The sequence below is a fragment of the Pituophis catenifer genome, unplaced genomic scaffold (assembly GCF_029215685.1).
Source record: "Pituophis catenifer annectens isolate HBS135680 unplaced genomic scaffold, rPitCat1.0.hap2 SCAF_7, whole genome shotgun sequence".
Taxonomy (NCBI): Eukaryota; Metazoa; Chordata; class Lepidosauria; order Squamata; family Colubridae; genus Pituophis; species Pituophis catenifer.
In genome coordinates this window covers 47,336,915-47,362,932 of record NW_027256887.1, presented here as the reverse complement: position 1 = coordinate 47,362,932, position 26,018 = coordinate 47,336,915, and the positions used below count along the sequence as shown (strand labels likewise).

Below are 26,018 nucleotides of genomic sequence, written 5' to 3'. Positions count from 1 at the left end.
TTGGAGGGAAATGTTGTGCTGTAGTACTAAATATCATCAATATATGCCTCATGCAAAATATTTATAGTGAAATACATTAAATGCTGTTTGGTATTACCATTGTTTGATACAGAGAATGCCATACGTTTCAGTTTCCTATGACTGCAGATAGCGCAGTCAACTTTTGAAGTCAGTAAACAGGATGCTCAAAATTGAAATAGCAAGTTAACAAAGGAAATGTTACTGAATGACTTTTTGCTCACATTTGTTGTTGCATTATGTGCTATGTAGGCATTTATTTTATTCCTTTATACCACAGAAATCATTCCTAGTATTAATATAACAAGAGTTGGGAAGAGCATGGAAGAAATAAATATTCTTGTTATGGAAAAATAAACTTGCTTCATTTATTCCTTTTTCTTTTTATAATTAATTATATGGGGAAAACTGGTAGTTATAAATCATGTTTTACTACGTTTAATTGTAACGTTGCATGAAAAGAAGTATATGTAAAGTAGATGGATTACTGCAGGAGGTTTTCTGGTTTCTTTGTGTCCTTGCTTCCCTTCTGTTTAATTGTTACATTTACTGTTAATATTCCAGAACAATGTTTTTCAAACTCAACAACTTTTAAGATGTATGAACCTTAACTCCCAGAATTTTCCAACCAGGATGAAGTCCACACATTTTAAATTGCTGAAGATGAAGGCATTGTTCTAGATTTAGAACAAGGGTTTTTAAAAATTATTTTAATTTTTTTTTATAACATATAAAAATTCAATTTTCAGTTTAAACAGTGTGTTGTCTGGGTACAAATAGTTTTAGGAAATAGTAAAAGTGTTTACAACAATGTTCATTACTTTGGTTCTATAATAATAACAACACCATCACCAAAGGGCAGTTGGGCTGCTTTCCTTTCCCACTCCCCCCCCATACCTGACCCTGTCTTCCTGCCACCAAAGGGCAGTTGGGCTGCCGTGGCTGGGCCTGGATGGCTATCTGACGCGGTGCCTATGGTTATGGGATTACCTCTTCGGATTGGTAGTGGCTTAGCCATCGTGAACCAACCTAGGCACCTTCCATCACCAATGATGAGAAGAAAACACAAAATTCCATACCGGATCAGTCGTTGCCTGGGTCAATAAGGGCTGCATCAGATGCTATGGCTCCTGGACATCTATTGAAAAATGTGCTACAGGGCTCAGTTGTTACTACTGGGAAACAGGGCGTGCAACTGCAAAGTGACTGGAACAAAAGCGCAAAACCTGGACAATCGAAGAAAATAGAGAAATCATCAAATGTTACTATCAGGCAGAACCAATAGCCAGGGGATTTCAAAAAAGAATAATGTTGCAACTGTGGAAGGAAAAACACCTGGAAAATGACATAACTGAACAACAATTAATGGATGAAAGATGTTTCATCATTCATAATAAAGTTTTTACAAATCCGGAAATGCAACATCTAGAAACAGAAAGAAAACAACAAGTAATGATGAACAAGCTGAAGAAATTGTTCCAACACCTGAACAAGCTGGCCAACCAGCAGAAGAAACCAACATACAGGATGAAGAACTTGCCAGAACTTAATTTGCAGCCTTTCGGCTAGGAGCTCATGCAGTTAACTCCTTGAAGGACTATTGCCTGGATTTTTCGATGGGTGAATGCAATTAATTCACAAGAGGTAAATAAAGAGGGGTTTTTCTTGCTTCTGCTAAGGGTGGGTCAGAGCAGTACCTGCCAAGAAGAATAGGGGGCAGAGGGCTATTGCAAATCCATCAAACTGTAGAAGAAGAAAAATGAAGTTTGAATGACTATGTGAATCAAAGTACAGAAAAATTGCTGCAGGCTGTGAAAACAGAGAACATTATAAAAACAGCAGAAAAAAAGGAAGAATGTAAGGAAGAACAGCTGGACAGATTAAATAGATGGAAAACCAAAGCTTTGCATGGACAGCAGTTGAAAAATTTTGATGGAAAATGTGATGACAACTTTACATGGGCATGGCTTAAGATGGAAACCATCAAGAAAGAAACAGAAGGTTTAATACTCGCTGCTCAAGAACAAGCACTACAAACTAATGCCATGAAAGCAAAGATAGAAAAAACCACTGACAATCCAAACTGCCGACTTTGCAGTGACAAAGTTGAAACTGTTTCACATTTAATATGTGAGTGCAGCAAAATCGTGTGAACTGATTACAAAGCTAGACCTGACCAAGTTGCTAAGTTAATCCACTGGTCATTATGTAAAAAATACGATTTATCTGTATCCAAAAAGTCATGGGAACATAAAGTGGAAAAAGTTGTCGAAAATGAGAAGGTGAAGGTCTTGTGGGACTTTCGAATACAGACAGATCGTCATTTGGACACAATACGCCAGATATCACAGTTGTTGAAAACCGAAGCCTGCAATTTATTGATATTGCTGTACCCGGAGACACCAGAGTCAAAGAAAAAAGAACTGGGAAAAATCATGAAATATCACGATCTGGCCATCAAAACTACACAATTATGGATGAAACATGTAACAGTGATATCCATTGTCGTCGGGACACTTGGTACCATGTCCAAGACCAGGTACCATAAAATACATCAAGAAATTGCAGTTTCCTGCAACAACACCAGTGGAACTGCAAAAAACTGCGCTACTCAGAACATCATACATCTTAAGAAGATACATTGTTGATACCTAGGATGCTGGCAGCAACCTGTATCAACCATTAGGGCCAATCAGTTATATTTGTGATACATTTTTAAATGTTCAGTTGACTGAATTTCATGTTTAATGAATAAAAGAGTTAATAATGATGATAATGATGATGATGATAATAATTGCAGCTTCCTGCAATAACACCAGTGGAACTACAAAAAACTGCACTACTCGGAACATTGTACGTCTTAAGAAGGTACCTGGTTGATACTTAGGATGCTGGGAGCAACCCATATCAACCATTAGCACCAGTCAATGGTATTTGTGATGCATTTTTGAATGTTCAGTTGACTGAGTTTCATGTTTAATGAATAAAGTAAATAATAATAATAATAATAATAATAATAATAATAATAATAATAATAATAATAATAATATAATAATTGCTATATCCGTTTTAACAAACCTCCTTGTATCTTTATATTTATATGTTTCTAACTTGTTTTTATTAACTAACCATTGATACAATAAGTCCCATGTCAAAAAGTATTCAGTTTCTTTCTTTTCCTTAATTGTAAGTGTTAGTCTATCCATTTCTGCACATTCTAATATTTTTTTAATCACATTTTCATCTATAGGGAACTCTGTACTTTTCCATTGTTGTGCAAATACAATTCTAGCTGCAGTTAATACATGTAAAATCAAATATATATTTCCCTTGTTATACTTATCAGGTAAAATGCCGAACAAAAATAATTCTGGTTTTAAATCTATATGTTGTTTTATCATTTTTCCAACCATGTATGAATTTTTGTCCAATATTTTTTTAATTTTGGGCATGTCCACCACATATGATAATATGAATCAGGTATCTGATGCCATTTCCAACATTTAGTGGACATGTCCTTAAACAAGGGTTTTTAACTTTTTCAGGCCACCAACAAAAAAATTCCAGAACCCCTAATTAAGAGACAAAACACTTAGCAATAGAATACTAGTACGGTAATAAAATGAAACTTCTGCTTACTTTATTTATACAAATTTATATATTAAAATTATTTAAACTACAGAAATGGATGTCCCAATTATAGCATTAGAATTTGCTTCTCTTTTTTCACCTGTTGCTGTACCTGTCTGCAATTACCAGCTTGTAAATAATGATCCATATCTTAAAAAATATTGTCATGACATAAATATGTATTAGACCTAATCAAAAAAACAAATATGCATATGCTGAGGATGAGGATGACAGTTTAATATCATGAAGTTGAAAATTATGCAGCAGAATCATCATTGGTGATGTCACTTAGAAAGCTTCTTTTACTTAGAAATGCTAATAGCATGTCATGCATAAACATGACATGCAGCATAATCAGAAATAATGGATTAATATAGCAAAATTAAATTGGATTTTTTTCCTCACTATAACTGCCTTGCTGAAGCCACTTAAGTACTCATCCTCTTCCTTCCTTTGCAAATACAGTTTTGATATATGTTTATTCTGGAGGAAATCTCACTACTACTGTATAGGATTTGAAGCACATATACACTGCAGATGGGCAGTTGAATCCTATGTTTCAGTATTAATTCCTTTATAGCTAAGTGGATTTAATCCTAAATTTGCACAGGATACTGCCTTAATAAGTAAGCTGACCAATTGGGGACATGTTCATAAATACCCAGAAATGGGTCTGCAACGTAAAAAGAGATACAAGAATGTGTAGTTCTTGGGCTTTTAACCTTTTTAAAAATCATCCTGTCTCCTTTTACTTCTTTTAGGATAAAGTGTAATAAGATTTAAATCAGGAAAAAGATTTACGCAGGAAGAGGGATTTACCCTAATTGATTTTATGCTGCCAAGTAAATCAGAAACTCACTGGATTTTAAGCTCTCTCTGTGAGGTTAGGATTAGAGTTTCTCACCATCCAAAAGCAATAGTCCCTTTTAACTTTCTCACCTGCCCTTTAAAATAGCATTTTCTACTTAATGCCTTGGAACATGTTTGTTATAGTTCAGAGGTAGGCAGGAAATTGGTTGTTGTATATGTGCGTGTGGGAAGAGAAAAAAGAGAAAATTTAAGTGGTGGTGATGGAAAGGCAACCAGCTGCCTCCTGCATGAATTGCTTGCAGTGTTCACAATAAACTTTGATGATATGCAGGTAATCCATTTGATTAATCTAATTGGACCCTTCAACAGAATCAGCAAGCTCTAGCATTGAAAAATGTTAAATATTCCAAAACAAAAGCATGTTAATTGTCTTCCCAATTAGAAAATAAATGTTTTTCACATTGCCTTTTTGAAGGAAATCTTATTATACTCCTGTATCTTTTTTAGGTGGGATCTCTTACACCATTGTCCTTCAAAGAAGCTCCATTTTCTCTATCAAATACTTCATAGTTATTCCTGCCCTCTTTTTTTTTTTTTGATAGACTGAAGAATGGAAGTACTTTAATGGAAAGAAAAGCTGTGCCCACAGGATGGAAATTGCTTCATTTGAGGGGGACTCTGATAGAGCTTCGGTGAGTAGTTGGCAAATAATACATCCATTGAGAAGAAATTTCCTAAAATATATGAATGTGTACAAAACTATATTCCTTTCCATAATTAATTTTAACCAAGATCTATTTTTAAATAAGCAGTCTACTGTACACCCTTCAGTCTGTTTTTCTTAAAACTTTAAAATGAATAAAATATTAAGAAAGCTAGTTTGTTATGGTGATTAAAGGTACTGATGTGGAAACCCCAAGAGTGAGAGTTCTAATCCTTAGAAATTTAGGGCTGATCACTCTCTTTGGGCCATAGGAAGAAAGTGGTGGCAAAGCTCTTCAAACAACATTGCTAAAGAAAACTACAGGATTTGTTCCAGGAGTCAAGACTGCCTAGTAGACTGCCTAGCAGGCACCAGAAAGAACCCTCTAACCCTGTGCAGGCTAAAACAAATCAAAGCATATCTAGATTTACAAACAAAATATCCAGTTATTTTTAATATCAAAATATATTGGGCTGTTGCAACAAGCTCTACATGGGGCTGCCCTTGAAAAGTATCTAGAAGCTTCAGCATATAGAATGAGGCTGTGAGAGCTACATTGGATGCCCATAGAAGGGTACAGTTGCAGAAGCCAGTGTGCTTCTGGGTCCAATTCAAGATGTTGATCATCACTTATAAAGCCCTATGTGGCATGGGGCCAGGCTGCTTATGGAATCAGCTTTACCCTGTCACATCAGCCTATCCCACTCAATCAGTAGGGAAAGTATGCTGCTGACCTTGTCAGTCAAAACAATTTGACTGGTGGGGTTTAGGAAGAGAGCCTTCTTTGATGCTTGCCCCCACTTTTCTGGCCTTTCGTAACGGTGTCAAAACCTGGCTCTACGGTCTTGTGGAGGGTCCACAAAGGACCATTCAGTCATGGGGTTGGCTGCAGCCATGAAAGCATTCCCTTTGCCTTTATTAACCAGTTAAATGGCCTTTGAATTTATTTCTTTGAAATTTTATAATTTTATAATCTCATAATTTAAAAAATAATCTTAAATTGCAGTTTAGAAATATGAAATATAAATAAATAAATTAAATAAATAAGCAAATAAATAATTAAATAAGTTATTAGTAGAAACTGCTAAATAGTGTTAAAGATACAGCAAAACATAGGCTACTTTCAGTGTCTTGAATATATAGAGCTTTAATTTTGTCTATATAAGAGCAGAAAAAAGTAGCTACATGAAAATATGTTAGTGAAATTGGGCTGATGACAAACATATTCTTCCTCTTTGGGATAAGATTTGTATAATATGAAATGAAACCAAAGTAGACTAACTCTGTTAATTATAGTTCTAGTAATTTGCTTAATATAATCAAGCTATATATCATGTGGCATATTTATATTTAAACTATTAGATTGGATTTAAATTGAAAATATTCTTGTTGAGGAACAGATGAGATTTAGAGGGAACTATTCAGCCTTAGACCTCTGTCTGGTCCTGCACTATTCAGTTGAAAAATACATTTTACCCACTAAAGGGTACTTTTCATCCTTTGTGGATTTCAAGTTTACTTTTGATCTGATTCCAAGGTAGCAGCTATGGGAAAATTTCATGGATGCTCAATGAATAAAAGGTTGGTCATTGTTATCCAGACTCTTTATTGTAACATTTCACTGAGAGTCAAATGCTCTTTACGAGGGTACCCTTTTGAAACATTTTCCATCAAAATAGAGGTAGAGCAAGGGTGCATTCTATAATTCAGGTTCATCTTCTAATCATCACTCTCCAATGTTAGCAGATAATGCAGTTCCAAGTTTGCTATGTACACAAATTGTATCTGTTTCCCAAGTTATTGCTTAACGCATTGTAAGCCGCCCTGAGTCTCTGGAGAAGGGTGGCATATAAATTAAAGCAAAAAAAAAAAAAAAAGTGGAAATGTAAAAGCATTGAGGGCATTTGTTTCTTATTTTTTAAAATAACAACTTCTATTTTATTTTAAAAACCTGAGTTATTTGTTGCACAACATGTTGTTTTGCCAAGTCTTGGGGTAATGATCATGTGCCCAGGCATTTAGTTCTTTTGGAAGTGTATGTACCAAGCAAGATGATACCCAAATCTCTTGCAAGCTATTAGTAGTTCCTTAATAATGATAGCAGAGATACCCCTAGAGCAGCTAATTTCCACAGTACCCAGTACCCAGTGCAGAAGCTGCCAACAAACAACAAGAACCTCAAGGTTTTTATCAAAATTTGGGACCATGACTTTGTGGCCCCGCTATGGTCAGAAGACTGCAAGACCTTGTATTGGAGATGGGTGGCACACACCTCTAGGATGGGAATTGAAAGTCTGAGAGTTTCAAAGCTTTGAAACTATGTGAAGAACCTCCCCCCTTTTTTTAATTCATCAAAGAAGAGTAAAAAGCAGGTTAGCTAAAAATGAACTCTAAACTTATAGATTTTTCTTAATATAAAAGTGAAATCAAAATGTCACCAAACTTTTCAAAGTAACAGTGGTCTTCTGCATTGGCACTACAACACTACAATGTATAAATAACAATTTAATGGGATGCCAATACAGTGATACGTACTTATAAATATGCTGGTTTGCTGTTCCAAGCTTCCTTATCGTGGAACACACATTTCTTTTATCAGGTAGATGTTGTCCAACATAGTTCCACAGTTGTCTTAAGATTCTTTCACTCAAAGCAGGCATATTTTATTCATGCATCTCATACAATTGTTGATTTTATACAACAAGTAAAGAGGGAAGAAATATTTAAGTGGATCTTCTCAAATGTTACTGGATTTATTTTTGGCAATGAACTCAACTTGATTCCAAAAATTCCTTTTGGAGAACTCCTAGCAAAGCCTGAACTATTGGTTGTAAAAGAATTCCCCATGAATTCCAAATATAATTATTGCAATAGTATTTGGCAAATCAGTCTGGAGGCTATAAGTGTGTTCATTGAGGAAACCAGCTGAAGATGAACCCATTCTAAATGGCATTTCCATTTGTCCATTATGATTCTCAGCTGGATCCATTGTTTTGTCTCTTAGAGGAGGCACTACACCTAAGAGAGGAAGTCTGCAAATAAGAGGTTGTCCTGTATTCACAATTACTATTATATGGCTGGGTATAGGCCCATGATAGCAAATTTATGGCACGCTTGCCAGAGGTGGCGTACACAGCCCTCTCTTTTGGCACGCACAGCTCTCTCTGCTAGCACGCACGCTCTGGCCCCAGGTCAGATCTCCGTGGTGTTTCTTTCGTGAGCTTCTGTTTCCCTGCAAACTACAAAGCAGAAGCTCACGAAGGAAAAAGATCTTACCGTGCTGCTGGTGTTGGGATGGCCTGCCTCCCAATGGCCAGCTGGTCTTTGGGCCTCTGCTGCGCATGCATGCATGTCTGTGCAGCATGTGCACATGTGTGCATACATGTGCACATGCATGTGCGTGCACACATCTTTCAGTTTGGGCATGTGTGCGCATGCAATTTGGGCACTCGGTGTCTAAAAGGTTTGCCATCACTGGTATAGGCCATGATCAGGCAATCTTTTGTTCAGCTTCAGCTAATGTGCCAAAGGTAGCCTTACATATAGCAAAATAAACTTGCAAGAGTGTGTTGTACTTTTATTACCTTTTGGTGATGTGCTTGCATCACTATTGCAATGTCTACTACATAGAGCTGCCTTTAAAGACCCCTGGAAGACTACATTTTATGCAAAATGTGGCAGCCCTCATATTGGCAGGTAGTGACCATCAGGGACATAGAACACTTTTATTTGCTGAATTGCATTCATAAAATTCTTTTATAAAGAATTTTACATTCATCTTTGTTAAATTTCATTTACTACTTTTTAAAAGATCATTTTTCTAACCCTAACCCTAACATCTTGAATTTGATTCCTGTGTTCTCTAAGCCAGCGGTCCCCAAGCTTTGTGGTTTAGTGGCCTGGCTTGGGAAGCAGAGGGGAACTGAGCTGCATGAGCAGTGGACTGATGTGTGCGTGCATGCAGCTTGACTTGTCCAAGTTTAGATGTGTGTGCACACGCGCCAGCCCCATCGCTCATGTAGCCCGGTTCCGAATAGGTCAGTGATCCTCAGTCTTTGCAGTTTGGTGCCTGGACAAGGATGGGAGGAGAGAGGAAGTGGGCTGCTCAACTGCTTTGCGTCTTGCAGATTTGTTAAGCATTTTCTCCACCTTTTCATCCATTAGTAAGCTGTTTAAGAATGCAAGAGTCCCTAGTGCCCCATTTTGCACTCCACTTAACATCTTGCTATAATAGATGGAAAATTGTTAATGAGAATGTGTTTTCAGTAGCTTAGACTAGAATTAAATCTGAGTATGAACTGTAGGAAGTTCCAGGGATTGTTGGTTTTTTGGGATGGCATGGCAGCTGATAAATTATAGCTTTTATCAGTGAGGATAAAAGTCTCTAACAAATAGTGTCACTTGAGATTTGGCTCAAGAAATTTCAAACTATGTACTTGGAATGCAAACTTGCAAAATTTGTTTTTAAAAAAACTTAAATTATTTAGCATTTGAGTATATTTTAATTGGAATCCCCTTGAATAAATCAAATGATCTTTTTACAGCTTTAATATTTATAAATAATATTTCTTTCTTGATACAATCTACTACTAAATATGAAGGGAATATGAAGGCTTCCCTTCAATACTCATAATTTTTATGGGAGATTTATAAGATGGATAGGAATGGAAATTGTTGGAAAAAGTTTAGTGAAAAGTTTTATTTACTTTTCCTTTAATGATAACAGTCATATCTCAAATGTAGAGAAGGTTTACAGATGTATCATGTCTTATCATGGCTCTTCAATTCTTCCAGAAAGTCCAGAAGACTTCAATTTCCTAAAACTTCCTTTCCGTTTGTATAGCACGTTGGGGGAAATTTTTTTTTTCTTTCCTTACTATTGATTTTTGTATTGATTTTTTTTCCTTTTTGTTATTCTTTAACAATAAAAATATAATAAAAAATTAAAAAAAAATGTCTTATCATGGCTGAAAAGTTATTCAAGACACCAACATGGGAAGTAAAGATTTTCTTATGGAGATGCATCTTTTACTAATAAAATAGAGCATTTCTTATGTGGAACCTCAAATAATCAGTGGAGTTAATAAAATTAGAGACCTATTAGGCTAAAATAAACATTTGAAGGCAGTTTTGTAGATTATTTATTATTTACTTATTTAAGTATACTGAATATACAGATGTGAAAAATGGTTTTTCCATTTTGGCTTTCTTTTCGTAAAATAAATGATTACATGGTATAATATGTTATATGTTGTTCATCTGAGGTTGTATTTACCTATTTTTAAGAACTGCTAAGGACCAGATGATTTTTACTATGTCCTGATAAACAAACCATAGAATTCAAAGGGGGTATTCTTTCTTTTTCACATGACTATATATTTAGGGAAGCTGGAAGAAAGTGAGCATTGTTTTAAAACTGGAGGAAGGAACTTCAGCAAACTGCTGTACTCCAATAGTTGAAAATGCAAAGGATCTGCAAGTAATGAAAATCATTGAACAGAGTAAAAAATACAAGGCTCACATATTCAGAGCTTGAACATACCGTATAGAAAATTCAGGTTATGTAGTAACTCTATATTATTCATATTTTCAACATCATTGAAACATAAGCTGTTAAAAAACTAATTCAGTACAGTTAGCTGTGTTTCCTATTTCTGCTCCTTGTCCCTCTTGCTGCCCACTGTGGTCAGTGCAAGTTGTCAGTTTCAGGAGAGGAATATCGGGGGAAAGAGAACTACTCGGGTTTTTTTTGTTTTGTTTTTTTGCATTTCTATTTTCAACATAGCCTCCTCTCCAGTTGATTTTCTCCTCATGTGAGAAAAACCCAAAAGAATCTTTTTTGTTGTTAAATGAATATGGCAGTTGTTATCATAACATGCGAGGACTACCTGTAATCTAACTTTAGTTCATCACCTTAGCCTATTGGTTCACTGTATTCCATGACTGTGTTTTTGCATCTTGGCTTTACTTCATCTATCCATCCAGCTATCCATCTTTATTCAAAATTCTAAGTCCTCCTTATTCTATTTCAATCTCCCAATTTCATTTAAAATGGAATATATTAGCAATAGAATCTTAATTCACTGCTGACAATATTCTCCAAGGCACCTGAAGGATAGGATAGCTTGGAGTAGAAATTGAGCCATGTACTACATACATCAGGGGTGAAATGCTCCCGGTTTGGACCGGATCGCTTGATCCGGTAGCGATTGCGGCAGGCGGTTCGGAGAACCGGTAGCAAAAATCCCTGCACCCCCTCCACCATGCCCAGCTGAGCCGCACGATCATCAGAGACTTTTTTTTTTACTTTTAAAAGCATTTTTTCTACAACCTCTTCCGATGAAAAAATGCTTTTAAAGTAAAAAAAAAAAGCCTCTGATTATCACGCGGCTCAGCTGTGATCATTAGAGGCTTTTCAAAGTATTTTTTCTGCAACCTCTTGGCCAAAGAGATGGTAAAAAAAATGCTTTGAAAAGTCTCTGACGATCCCAGCTGAGTTCCTAATCGGCAGAGAGGCTTTTCAAAGCATTAGAAAAAATGCTTTGAATAGTTAAAAAAAAAAAAAAAAGTTGGCCATGCCCACCCAGTCACATTACCACCACCACCCCCCAGTCCATGTCCACAGAACCGGTAGTAACATATTTTACATTTCACCCCGGCATACATCTTCATACTGCTCAGCATTAACTGTAAGGTAAGCTACCTCATTTTATCCAGTCTCCAGCTAGCCCTGTTTGCAAGGACAATTATTTTCTTTTGATTTATAAAGCATGTTGCCAAATCCTATTTCTTCCTTATGGAGTGCTTAAAATAAGTTATTTGAAATTTTGCAAGGTTGGTTATCTTTTCCCTCAGTTATCAGTTTCTCTTTCTTTACCCTTTGACTACCCATTCAACATATAGTGCATATTGGAAATTCACAAAGAAATTCTTTTTCAGGTTTTTGGGGTTTGTATTTTGTGGTTGGTGTTAGCTGAAAAGTGCCTATTTCTCCATACATAGGATTGTAGGGTTTGCACATTTGGAAGATTTCTGTTTAATGTGTTTTGCTTCCATTTAGTGGTCTCTTCTAGTTTAATTAGTCAATCTATAATGTTTCCATCTTCACTTACTGAATTTGGTGCAGCATAAAAATATATTCAAGTAGCAACAGTGACTTGGTTGTTGTTAAACTAAAGGCAAAGTGCTAAATATAATTGCCTATGCTTTTTAAAAAAAATTAATTCCTCTATTTTGAAGCTAAGTATTTTTTTTTAAAAAAACCTGTCAAATTTGATATGCATGTTGTCGTCTTAGTTTTTAACTAACCTGCTATTTTCCTTGTTCTTCTTTTCTTTTTGTTATATTTATGCTGTGTTCTTCTTCCTTCTCTTTTCCTTTTGCCTGAATACTTTCGTTTGCCATTCTCCGTACTCAATTGCACTGTACCTCCAGCATCATGGTGAGATCAAAGAATGGCAGGGAACTTCAAGTAAGTAAATAGTTTCTGCAACATTGGAAGAATTATTTTTTTTCATAGGGCCATACCTTCATTTCATATTATTAGCAAATTCTGAGTATTTAATAAATTCAGAAACAAAGGAATAAAATACATAAAATAAGAGACAGGAGTATTAAGAATGCTGCCTTGAATGGTATAAAAGGCAGGATTAAATAATAGTGATAATAAAAATAGTAATAATAATAATTGTAAAACCTATTGTGACAAATATATGCTTCCCTCAAGCACATATGGAATGTCCAAAAAAACAGCAAATGTTAATTTTTTATCAACTTTCAGAAAATGTGCCTGTAGACACAGCTTTGTTATGCAACTATAAGCATAACAGTTAAATCCTGAACAGATTTGTAACAAAGGATTGACATCACACCTAGTATGATCTTATTGCAGCCACAGCAGAAGCAGTTAGATGGTTAACATCTTTAGATATTGAAATATGACATCTATCCTATTGTGACTCTATGGCACCATATTATAATGATTTTATTATGGTTTTACCTTAATTTAATATTTTATCTGATGTATTAGCCACATATTTTATACATATACAGTATATGGATATTTGCTGGTGCTTTATTTAAATTTATTTTTGTGTCTATATATATAATGTGTATATCTAATGTGTTTTATTAGTGTTGTATATCAATGATTACATGACCTCTATAGATGCCATACGCTAAATAAATAAAATAAAATAATCTGCTTGCTGGGAAGGGAAGGGAAGGGAAGGGAAGGGAAGGGAAGGGAAGGGAAGGGAAGGGAAGGGAAATTTCCAATGCTCCTTGCCTGATTCCCATAAGAAAAGGAACTGGCTCCCTCTCCAACTGCTTTTTTACCCACCCTCGTTCATTCTGTTTCTCAGTTTAGGTAAGGAAATATCTCCAAAACAATGTCCCAACAAGGTATGGGTTGTCTAGTTATTGTTAAAATGCTACAAAATGCTTTAAAATTACTTTTAAAAAGGAAAATCCTAGTGGACTGAATTAAACTATTTTCCATGGTTTATTTAATTCAGACACATTGCTCATCAAATGATGTGGAGATTGCATTTAAGTTGCTTGAAAATGAATAGATAGTACATAAAGAATGTTCTCCAAATTATTGCAGTTACCTAATTCACTTCCTGTAACTTTGGGTTCTTCCATTTCTCAACATTAACATTCCACTTACTTGTTAGTGATTCTATTCCCATTTTGTTTGCTTGTCCTACAGTTTGCCACAGAATTCCTCACTGCCTTGTATCATTGTCTCTTTAGCAATGACATAAACTTGCATAATATAGATTTTTGCTGAATATTAACTGATTCTAACAGATAGGATGCTGTCATTATACCCTTTAGAATTAGTTAATATTCAGCAAAAATCAATGTCATTTATGGGGCTGTAACCGAGCATATACTTAACAAGGACTATCTACAGCAGGGGTGTCAAACCTGGTTTCATTGAGGGCCGCATCAGGATTGTGTTTGACTTTGGGAAGCCAGGGTGGGCCTGGCCAGGGTGGGCATGATCAGCTCGACGTCACTTGTGTCAGGGGCGCCAGTGGTGGCCTGAGTGCTTTGCCAGCAAAAACGGACTCCCAAGCTCTGTTTTCAGCTGCAATGGCATCCTGCAACCCTCTGCCAGCGAAAACAGAGCTCAGGAAGGTCTCCTGAGTTCCATTTTCACTGGCAGAGGTACTGTGGGCCAGTCCTTTGCTGTTTCCAGGGCGGCCCTGTGGGCCAGATCTAAGCACCCCACAAGTCTGATCTGGCTCCCGGGCCTTGAGTTTGACATCCCTGATCTTCAATATCAATGCCTCTTTGTTTCTTTGTATGGCCTCATGTCCTTAATAGTATATCATCTAGTGGTCTGTTTTCACCTAGTGTTCTTCATTTCCACTTGACAGTTTCAAATTTTCCTTGGTTCATTCTTAAGTTTAAGGTTCCGATTACATTTACCTTTGTAAAATGAAATATGTCAGGGTAATGATGATTTAATAGCTGACCAGCTACTGTAATGCTGTAATGATGATGCAATGGTAGTAATGAGTCAGCAGGGTTATTTGACTGTTACCACTTTAAGAGACTGTATTATAAGAGAGGCCCTGTTGTGGCGTATCTTTCTTTCTCTGTGTGCTTTTGTGCTGTAAACTGCTGATTGAGCTGAAGTGGCGCAGTGGTCATAGTGCAGTACTGCAGTCTACTTCAGCTGACTGCTAACTGCAGTTCAGCAGATCGAATCTCACCGGCTCAAGGTTGACTCAGCCTTCCTTCCTTCCGAGGTGGGTAAAATGAGGACCCAGATTGTTGGGGGCAATATGCTGACTCTGTAAACTGCTTAGAGAGGGCTGTAAAAGCACTATGAAGTGGTATATACATGCTATTGCTATTGATTGATTGACCTTTGCCTAGTACAGTGATGGCTGAACTTTTTGCCATAGCATGCCAAAAGCGGTGGAAGTGTGGAGGGGGGTCACGCGCATCCATGCCCACACCCATAATTCAATGTGCCCGCCGCCCCCACTTTTGGCACGTGATGGCACGGTGGGCCCAGTGGGCCTGTTTTTCACTCTCCCCACACTCCAGAGGCTTTCTTGATGCCTGGGGAGGACTAAAATGGCCTACCCCCCGCCAGAGGCCCTCTGGAGGACGGAAACAGCCTGTTTCCCAACTTCCGGTGGGCCCAGAAGGCCCAAAAATCAGCTGGCCGTCACACACATGCACACTGGAGCGGAACTAAGGCAACACTCGCATGCCCACAGATTTGGCTCCGTGTGCCAGTTGTGGCATGCGTGCCATAGGTTTGCCATCACGGACCATTTAGAACATTTATGTATATTCTTTTGTAGAGATAAATCACTATTTATTATTACAAACCTCTGTTTGATGTTATTGCTCCTGGGTTGTCTCACATAGTCACATTGTGTGCACTCTGACAAAATATAATGAACAAATCTATATTATATAAATACATGCCTGTACATACATAAATGGAAATGTAAAGTTCATTTAATCCTGGCAACATCATTGATAGTGCAGGTAGTACTCAACTTACGACCACAATTGACCCAAAATTTCTGTTGTTAAGTGAGACATCTGTTCAATTAGTTTTCCCCATTTTATGACCTTTCTTGCCATTGTTATTATGTGAATCACTGCAGTAGTTAAGTTAGGAACATGGTTGTTAAATGAATCTGGCTTCCCCATTGACTTCGCTTGTCAGAAAGTCACAAAAGGTGATCACATGATCCCAGGATGCTGTGACCATCATATATATGAGCCAATTGTCAAGTGTCTGAATTTTGAAAATGTGACCCTGGGGATATTGCAACAGTTGTAAATGTGAAAAACGGTCATAAGTCTCTTTGTCCAATGCCGTTGTAATTTTGAATGATCACTAAATGAGCTGCTTTTTAAATTGAAGATTACCTGTACTCTCTTATGCTTTGGTCTGATCATGGCATTACCTACAAGTATATTCATGGAAGTGCTTTCTCGGTAGCTAGAAGAATGTATTCTTTCTAGAGAGGCATCTGGCACCCAACTTGACTAAATTCTTTAGCCTTGCCCATATATTTTCTTCACAGGAATACAGGTTTGCCATTGCCTTCTTTTGAGTTTTTGAATTGTGAATTTTTTTTGTAAAAGAGATGACTTTCCTGATTGACTCACTCTAGAGCCTCACCTGCCATCACATTGTGCATTACTGTTAGCTTTATCTATCATTTTGTCCATTTGTAAAAAGAAATATTATAAATCATAAACACTTTAGGTTTGTGCAAATGCTGACATTTCAAAACTTATAATTTTTCTGGTAATGTGAAATACAAAGAGCAACATGTAAAGATAATTTTAGGGGAATGTAAGAATGAAGAATAAAGTGGTCTGGTTAGACCTTTTCTTTAATTATTATTGCGCTGGAATAATTTGTTTCATAGACTCCCAAAATTTGTATGCATACTCTGCTTTGACTATTTTGTAGTGACAGTGCAGTGCAGTGCAGGGATGAAACTGAAAGGAAAGAGGAGAGGTTCTGCAAAGTAGACTGAGAGCATGTTGCTTTATCTGCAAATACATTTACTCCTCTACTATTTAATTTGCTACTCATTGTTATAAATAGGGCTCCTGGATTATATTAGGCATGACAGCTTCAAGAGCTGTGAGATTTTCCATCTGTGGAGCCCAATCTAGTAATTGAGAATTTAGAAAACTTACATTTTTTTTAACAATATCTCTAGAGGGCACTGTGACTAAAATATTAGAAGGAAAAATTATCAAGCAATTACATTGAGAGAAAAAGAGGATTAACATCTTTTAAAAAATCAAACATAAATATATGTTTGGGAATTAGATTTTGGATTGATAAATCTATAGAATCTATAGCTTTTTAGTTTAGAATCTCAAATACATTGCTTAAGGAAATTTATGTTTGGAATTGGTAGTCAGAAAGGAAGGGAGTTGATTTTTGAGTATGTAAGATGATTATAGACATGCAGCTTGATAATTTTCAGAAATTCAGTTTTAGGAAATTTCAGTTTTAAAGATACCAGAAAATAATGATATGAAGCAAGATTAAAATGCTGTGTTTTTATAATGATTTAAATTGGACCTGCAGATTATGGAAAAGTTACTACTATAATATGAAAATAAACCATGTTGCAATTATTTCATGTTATCCCATGTTGTTCTTCTTTCATGCTCTCCAGATATATTAGACCAAAGATATCATGCCCAGTTAATCAGACCTTTGTAATAATGATTTAAAAGGAAGAGAGAGGAGCTGAATTTAGAAGCAAAGCATGTAGCCCTTATGTTGAACATTTTTCGATCAAATGATTTAAAATTATCTCACTTTTCTATTTTAAATATTCAAAACCATTCAACTTTCTAAGCTTTCTGAGTGGATATTAATGGATATTATTTCTATGTAACTTTTTTACCATTGTTGCACATAAATCAATGTCTTATTTTCAAAACATTCTAAAAACTATGTTCTCCCTTCTTTCTATTTATATATTTGCTGATGGAGCTTCAGCACCATTTTAACAGTCTACTACTTCTTTATTCACCTTTTCTAAGTAAATTATACATTCTCAAATCCTGCTTAAACTATGATCTTTAAACCTGATATTTTACAATGAAACTTTTTCCTCAATATGCCTTATTACAAATCAGTTTTATAATATGTAGCTGAGGGAATCACATATTATTTGCCTTTTTACTTTAGCCTTCATTTCCTTCCTTTTTCTGTGTTGCATTTTACCACGTAAATTCCTTAGGGTGGAGACAATTTCTACTATATTCAGTGAAATGTCGTAACTCATCATTTTTTATGTTTATTTTACAGCTGCAGTAGCAAGCAGTGATGAATCTCATACTTCTACTCCAGGAAAGATGAGTCAGCGTCACGGGAAAGAAGGGTATCTTACTCCAACCAAAGAATTACACCAACTTTCTTTCAGTCCAGGCCAAGGCCATGGTAAGAGCTATTTTGTTGAATATAGTATTAAATAAAATACTCAACAACACTTGTTGTACATGTGACCAGTTCAAGAGAATTGGTTTTATGCTATATAAACCATAACTTAGTTTTGTATCTTGCCCAGAAATCAGCACAGATATTTCTCTTAATTTGAAAAAAATATGGTTAAAAGTGTCTTGGTTTAATTGTGTAATAAAGTAGATGGGAAAATGCTGAGTGTGTAAGTCCTTTTTTATATACTGTATCAGTTCATTAAGTTGTCTTTGATAGTTTATTTATTTATTTATTTTATTTTATTTTTATACCGCCCTTTTCCTCCTCGATGCTCCGACACTCCACTCATTGGGACTTCTTTCACTTTCATTAAACCGACTGGGTGCCATTCAAAATCTCCTCCACAGCTTGGTCCTGCCCACTTTTACTGTGCATGACCAGTCTTTTCACTCAGTCAATGGTGACCAGACTGGAGTGCTTTATTCTCTAGACTTCATTGAGCAAAATTAGACAAATAATTGAGAAGTTCTAATTTTTACAGCTATTGGCAGAGAGCTACGATCTCACTTTATTATAAGTGCGAACAGCGGTCAGGCGTTTTCCGGATGGAGCGCCTGCCGCCGGCTTTAATTTAAATACTATTTAGCGCTTGAGGGAAGTCTGGATTTTCCCCTCAACTGTCATTTGCCGCGAGCGTGGAGCCGGTTAACTGGCGCGCCGGGAGAACCGCCCTCGCTCTTGTAGTCTCTCTGCTTCTATTTATTAATTTCTAGCGGCTTTGGAGTCCCTGCCTTGCCGGCAAACTCTTTCAGCAGGAGGTTTTTCTTTAGTACTTGATTACATAGTAGCGAAATGAAGCGCTAAAAGGCAGTTACTGTAGCGGCATTTGGAACGGCTCAGCTGAGGTTTCTCTGTGGTGATTCCAGCGCAGCCAATTTAACCGCCGCTGTTGCGCCCAACCGCTGTTGTATTAGAGTGGTTACTGGCTATTATTCCACCACGTCCTCTTTCAAGGATTGAGGCTAAGGGGAAAAAAAAAGAAGTGAAGGACTGCACCAGTGTCTGGATTGGGTCCTACCTCCTGCATATTCCAAATCAACTACAACTCTGTTTTTTGGCAGGGAAGTATTACTTTTACTTATTACAAATTAATTTAAGGTACTGTTTAATAGGGATTATGGCAGAAGGAGCATTATCCTCTGAATTAGACCTAAGTCCATCTTCTACTAGGGCTCCATCTCCCAAGCCACTAAGATCAAAAAAATTAAGTCCAAGGCTTCAACACAGGCTTCCCATCTTGAATCTGGTCAGTCAGAAGGGATTTTAAAAATGTCAAAACAAGATAAGGGTAGGCATAATGCACTGGAAAGGCAATTTGACAAAGCTAAGCGCTCAGCGCAGGCAGTTGTTCTAAGTGACGATAATGATGTAAGGGTCCAACAGTGTAATACTCTGAATTCTGACTATTATATACAGAATACTGAAGCCCCAGAGGCAAGGGATCAGACAATACCACATTTTCCTGGAGGCATGGCAGCACAAGATGCTGGCCAAGTAGGACCATTTATTCCAAGATTAACCCAAAGGGTTCCAGAGTCCACCTTTACGCCAACAGCGGCAGGACTTAGAGTTGAGGAAAATTCTTTATCTGGCCAGGACATAGATTTCCAAACATTTTTGGCTCAAACTTTTACTAGAATCTTCCAGGCAGGACTACAACAGTCTGGCTTACCCTTAGCACCAATGGATCCTGGAGCAGTATCCATGGGGCAATGCCACTCATCCAGAGTTGATCATAACCATTCAGTTCAAGGTTATAAAACTGTAGATCTGGCAGATCAAGGGGAAGATTATCCAGAAGATTTTGAAATGTCGGAAGATGAAAGAGAGGTAGCTGACAAGCCGGCCTTTCAAGGTCTCTTTAATCCTGCGTTGTTTAAATCGCTCCTTCGTAAAGCGAAGGCGGCTACAAATATGGAACAAGGCTTAGGTCAATCTACCGTTTCCGGTAATCCAAATGAGTCGATAAGTAATTTGATTCCATTGCCTACGGCGGATTATGATTTTGTTCCATGTCCTGATTTATTTGCCCAAGTAGTACAGAAACCTTGGGAACGTCCAGGTGCTTTATCAGCTCCTAATAATTTTGATAAGAAACTTTATTGTACATCTTCTAAATTAGATGCCCTCCTACAAGTACCTTCAATAGATGAACCGGTAGCTAGCCTCACATCACCATCGGTATTAGTTGGTGATGCGGGAGATGGTTTGAAGCAAGAAGATAGGCGGGCGGAGCTAACTTTTAAAAAAACCCACCAGGCAGCAGCCTGGGCTATTAGAGCAGCTACTTCAGCGTCCTTTTTTAATCGAGCTTCGTTAGTGTGGCTCAGACAGCTGAAGGACAGAGTACCTCTTCATGATAATTGTCTTCAACAGGATATGGCCAAATTAATTGCTGCTGCGGAATATTCTGTGGATGCTTCTCTGGACGCAGCAAAATTTGCTTCTAGAGCATTGGCTTCTGCAGTCACTTCGCATCGTCTCTTATGGTTATGCCAGTGGCGCGCAGACATGAAATCAAAATGGCGCCTAACAACAGCACCGTATCAAGGAGGTTCACTGTTTGGAAAATCATTGGATTCCATTCTAGTGGAAGGAAGAGATAAAAGGAAAATCTTACCTTCATCTTATAGACGTCCAGATCGTCGTTTTTCTCCTTTTCCACGTCAGCCATTTCGTCCTGAGCAAGGACAGGGCGGGTCCTATTTTCCACGTACCACTGCTCAACAGTACAACAATTATACAGAAAGATCTTCCTTTCGTGACGGGAAGGCGCCAGGCTGGGATCAAATGACCATTCAGAGGGTCCAATTATCGTTCCTTCCGTCGTGGAAAATGACTCTTTGATACAGATTCCCATTGGCGGCAAAATTCAAATGTTTTATCACCAATGGGAAATGTCAACGACAGACAATTGGATTGTAAGAACTGTATCAGACGGACTTCAGCTGGAGTTCGTTTCGTCTCCCCCTGTACGTTTTATTCAATGTCCATTCCCGAGTCTCCAATCCAAACAACATCTCATGGATTTGGAGATCCAACATTTACTGGAAATAGAAGCCATCGAAGCTGTACCAAAACACCAGTTGGGAATGGGCTTTTATTTGATATTTTTTCTTGTGCCCAAAAGTTCGGGTGGATGGCGGGGCATTTTAAATCTAAAACAGTTGAATCTCCATGTAAGGTACAGAAGATTCAAAATGCACTCACTAAGAACTCTATTAGGATGTGTCCGTTCAAAAGATTTCATGCAATCAATAGATCTAAAGGAGGCATATTTACAAGTTCCGATCCACCCGACACACAGGCAATTTCTCAGATTTGCTTATGGGAACCGACATTTTCAGTACCGGGCTATGCCTTTCGGTCTTTCGTCGGCTCCTCGGATATTCACAAAATTAATGGCGCCAGTGGCAGCTACTCTTCGGGAAAAGTCGGTGAGAATTGTCTGTTATTTAAACGATATACTGATACTGTCTTCCACAGCAGACCAAGCTCAAATGGACAGGACGATGGTCATCAAGTCTCTACAGGATCATGGTCTGACAATAAATTGGGACAAAAGTCATCTAGTGCCCACAACAAGAATTTTGCATTTGGGAGCTGTGATAGATTCCATTCAAGGTTTAGTCAATCTATCTCCAGAACGCCAAACCAGTATCAGGAAATTAATTTCTCAGATACTATATCACAAAAATGAATCCCTGTTAACGTCGTCCCAACTTTTGGGCAAACTGATTTCATGTATCAACATCGTTCCATGGGCCAGACGGCATTATCGTCAGCTGCAGTGGCTTCTGCTGCCATTTCAGAAGCAAGGAGTGGCCGATTCTTTAACAAAGATCACAGTTCCTTTTCCAGTGAGACAGTCACTAAAGTGGTGGCTTTCCCCTACTCTATCCAAAGGGACACTGTTCTTAGAACCTCTCAGGGTCACCCTGACCACAGATGCGAGTCTGTTAGGATGGGGGGCCCATCTGGAGTCACAATTAGCTCAAGGAACTTGGACTCAGATAGAGAAAATACAGAACATAACCTGGCTAGAACTGAGAGCGGTAAGATTGGCACTATGCCATTTTCAACGGCAGGTAACACAGAAACATGTATTAATTCTTACGGACAATATGGCCACGAAGGCCCATTTAAACAAACAAGGGGGGACAAGGTCCAAGTCTCTCATGATCGAAACAGAAAGATTGATGAAGTGGGCAGAGAGGAATGTACTATCGATAAGAGCAGAACATATTTCGGGATCGCTGAATCAACAAGCGGATTGGTTGAGCAGAGGAATAATAGATCAGGGGGAATGGAGACTACACCCAGGTCTGTTCAATCAGATTGTCAACAGGTTCGGAGTACCAATAATAGATTTATTTGCAACAGCAAAGAATACTCAACTTCCACATTTTTTTCCCCGGTTTCCGACTCAGGGAGCAGAGGATCAGGATGCGTTAAGGGCACCTTGGCCCCCAGGGCTTCTATACGCATTTCCCCCCATTCCCATTATTCTGCAAGTAATCAGAAAAATGATAAACGAAAAGGCGAATCTACTACTGGTAGCACCATACTGGCCACGTCGAGAGTGGTTTGCAGACCTGAAAGATCGGTCGATAGAACCACCATGGAAGTTACCTGTGAACAGCACTTCTCTGAGCCAAGGAGCAGTGTTTCATCCAGATCCGGATTGGCTAAAATTGACCATCTGGCACTTGAACGGATACGTCTCATGAAAGATCATCTACCGAAAGACGTTATCGCAACCATACAAGCTGCCAGACGGCCAGCAACAATTCGCATATACAACGCTTCTTGGAGAAAGTTTGCTCAGTGGTGTTTAAGTCAACATACAGATCCAACGTCTGCAACAGTTCAGGACGTTCTTAAATTCCTACAGTCAGGTTTCGATAAAGGACTGGCTCCGGCAACGCTGAGACGTCAGGTGGCAGCCTTAGCCACAGTACTTTCTACAGATAAGGGGCAACCTTTATCGCAGGATATTAGAATTAGATCCTTTTTACATGGTGCTGGGAATTTAAGACCACCTGTAGTGCACAGATTCCCGACTTGGGACCTTAATTTGGTATTACAATCTTTAACTTCTGCTCCTTATGAGCCCATTATAGAATCATCATTACGTAATCTTACAGTGAAGATGGCGTTTTTGTTGGCGATAACGTCAGCTAGAAGGGTATCTGAATTAGCCGCTTTATCAATTAGAAAAGATCTATGTGTCTTTTTTCTGGATAGAGTAGTCATGAGATTAGATCCAGTATTCATTCCTAAGATTAATTCACAATTTCATCGTACCCAAGAAGTTATTATACCAAATTTCTGTCCAGATCCGAAACATCCAAAGGAAAAAAAATGGCACACTTTAGATGTAAGGAGAGCATTGAAGTACTACATATCACGAACGGTGAGCTTTAGAAAGTCGGAAGCGTTATTGGTTTTGTTTCTACCATTGACATTGGGACAAATAGTGTCCTCAACAACAATTGGTAGATGGATTAAATTGTGCATTTCTTCAGCTTATAAAATGCAAGGGTCACAAGTCCCGGGAGGTATAGTCCCACATTCTACAAGAAGTGCGGCTACTTCAGTAGCTTGGGCCACTCAGGCATCTATTGATGAAATTTGTAGAGCGGCCACATGGTCATCAATATCTTCCTTTATAAAACACTACAGATTAGACAGGTTTGCATCAGCAGATGCAGCATTTGGCAGGAGAGTTTTACAAGCTGTAATTCCCAGCCGTGGCCAGGAGGATGGAGACAGTTCCCTCCCAATTTAAGTAGGCTTGGGTATATCCCAATGAGTGGAGTGTCGGAGCATCAAGGAGGAAAAAGGGACGTTGTCTTACCTGAACGTCCATTTTGTCCTCGATGATCCGACACTCCGACCCTCCCAATACCTGTCCATCGCCTGGGACGGCTGGGGTTTTGTTTATTTTTTCCTCTACAGCGCTAGGACCAAGTTATAATTGGATAAAGGTCCGGTGGTTCCTATGATTACAGTCTGGAAAAGTTCTAGCAGGACTTCGTGAAAAGACTGGTCATGCGCAGTAAAAGTGGGCGGGACCAAGCTGTGGAGGAGATTTTGAATGGCACCCAGTCGGTTTAATGAAAGTGAAAGAAGTCCCAATGAGTGGAGTGTCGGATCATCGAGGACAAAATGGACGTTCAGGTAAGACAATGTCCCTTTCTCCAGCAGGACTCAGGGCAGTGAACAGCCAAGGTAAAACATAGCATACAAAATTTAAAACAATTTTAAAAGATATTAAATAATTTTGGCCCACAATTTAAAAACACCCCAATAAAATCAATTACAAATTAAAACCAAAAGATGGATCATCTAGTTATCAGCAGGCTTCCATGTACTTCATATATATATTTCATTGGGAGGTGGAAATGTAGTGGTTGAACTAGGAAATAGATTTGCTGTTACTACAAAATTACATTCCATTTGTTACTTCTGAGGAGATACCACAAGATATATAATTCCTAAACAAGTAGGATATTCAATAAATGAGCAAAAAGTAGGAAAGTATTACTTATAAGAGTTGAATTTAGATGTCAATTAAATCAACTCAGCCTTGTCTCATCTGCTCCAGTATGCACACAAGTAAGACTTCAGAAGCTTTCGTTCTTATGTGTGATTGAGTAGGACTTGACATATTGTCTGAATCCACATTGGTAATCATTTATAAACTTAGCTTATTTCAAATCTAAAGTTTATATTATATAAAACTGATTGACTTAAAAATATAAATGTGTTAAACCTTCTCACAGCCTACTGTAGAGCAAATTAGTCAGTTATGCACTGAAGGAAGTCTCATTAAATCATAAACTTGGTTTCAGTATATGCAAAATACTGAATGTTTTGTTTTCTAAATGGAATTTTTTTCTCCTAAATTTATCATATCCAATTCATTCAAGTTCATTTGGAACTCTTTGGCATAAATGAAGATTAACAGGTTTCTGCAAATAATTTGGAGAAGCATTTTATTTATGGTGGTGTTGTAACTGATAAACCATCTGAAGCCAATCATTGAATTGTCCAAACAGCCTCATGCTACTGAAAGCTTGGCTGCTTCAAGTGCCTTCAGAGGTGTTCTGCATGTGTGTACATATCCTCTTAGGAACACTTCTGCAAATTTATGTAGTTTATTTTTATTTTATTTATTAAAATTTTATGCTATGCTATCCATCTGGTTTACAAGGTGACTCTGGGTGGCTTTTAAGTTACAAAACAATTGAAAAATAATTAAAATATTAAAACTAGATTAAAATATTATTAAAACCTAAATTAGGAGAGCTTTGAGATGGACGGACAGCAATGAGATTGTCTTACTCCATCAGCTACCTCCAACAGTGATCTCCCTCCCTCGGGGCATCAGGCCAATAGGGAAAGCCAGTTTTAATACCCTTCCGGAAAGCCAGAAGGGCAGAGGCAGTTCTAACTTCCAGGGGTACAATGTTCCACAGGGATGTTTGCATAACTGAAAAAAAATGGAATGGGGTTTGGAAAAGCATTTCCTACACTTTTCCAATGACAGTATTTTTAAAAAGAGAAACACTAGACTAGATTTTGGAGAGAAAGAAACCCTTTGAATGTTGTATATAGATTTGATAAGTTGCCATGGTTGCTGGTTAAAAAAAAAACACCTACCGAGAATAGAGAGAAAAATTAACTTTAAAATTGCATTTCTCTTCAAATTACAATGAGATTTTGATAGTGAAGAAGATTTACCCCGTGCCCTTCAGTGAACATTTCTTCATACGAATCTGTTTGGCATCTTAACTTATGGATTATTGCTATCATACATTGCTTCCTTTATTA

The 26,018-nt window shown here is 37.6% G+C and overlaps 1 protein-coding gene across 1 annotated transcript in view; it reads left to right on the top strand.

The window, feature by feature from the left end:
- The window catches only part of OSBPL8 (oxysterol binding protein like 8), a 101,824-nt gene that overhangs the window by 10,404 nt on the left and 65,402 nt on the right, over nucleotides 1-26,018 (top strand). The window contains exons 2-4 of the mRNA XM_070946591.1: nucleotides 5,061-5,150; nucleotides 12,596-12,632; nucleotides 17,991-18,122. Coding sequence (XP_070802692.1) covers nucleotides 5,109-5,150; nucleotides 12,596-12,632; nucleotides 17,991-18,122 — 211 coding nt within the window. The 5' untranslated portion in view covers nucleotides 5,061-5,108. The remainder of the gene's footprint in view (nucleotides 1-5,060; nucleotides 5,151-12,595; nucleotides 12,633-17,990; nucleotides 18,123-26,018) is intronic.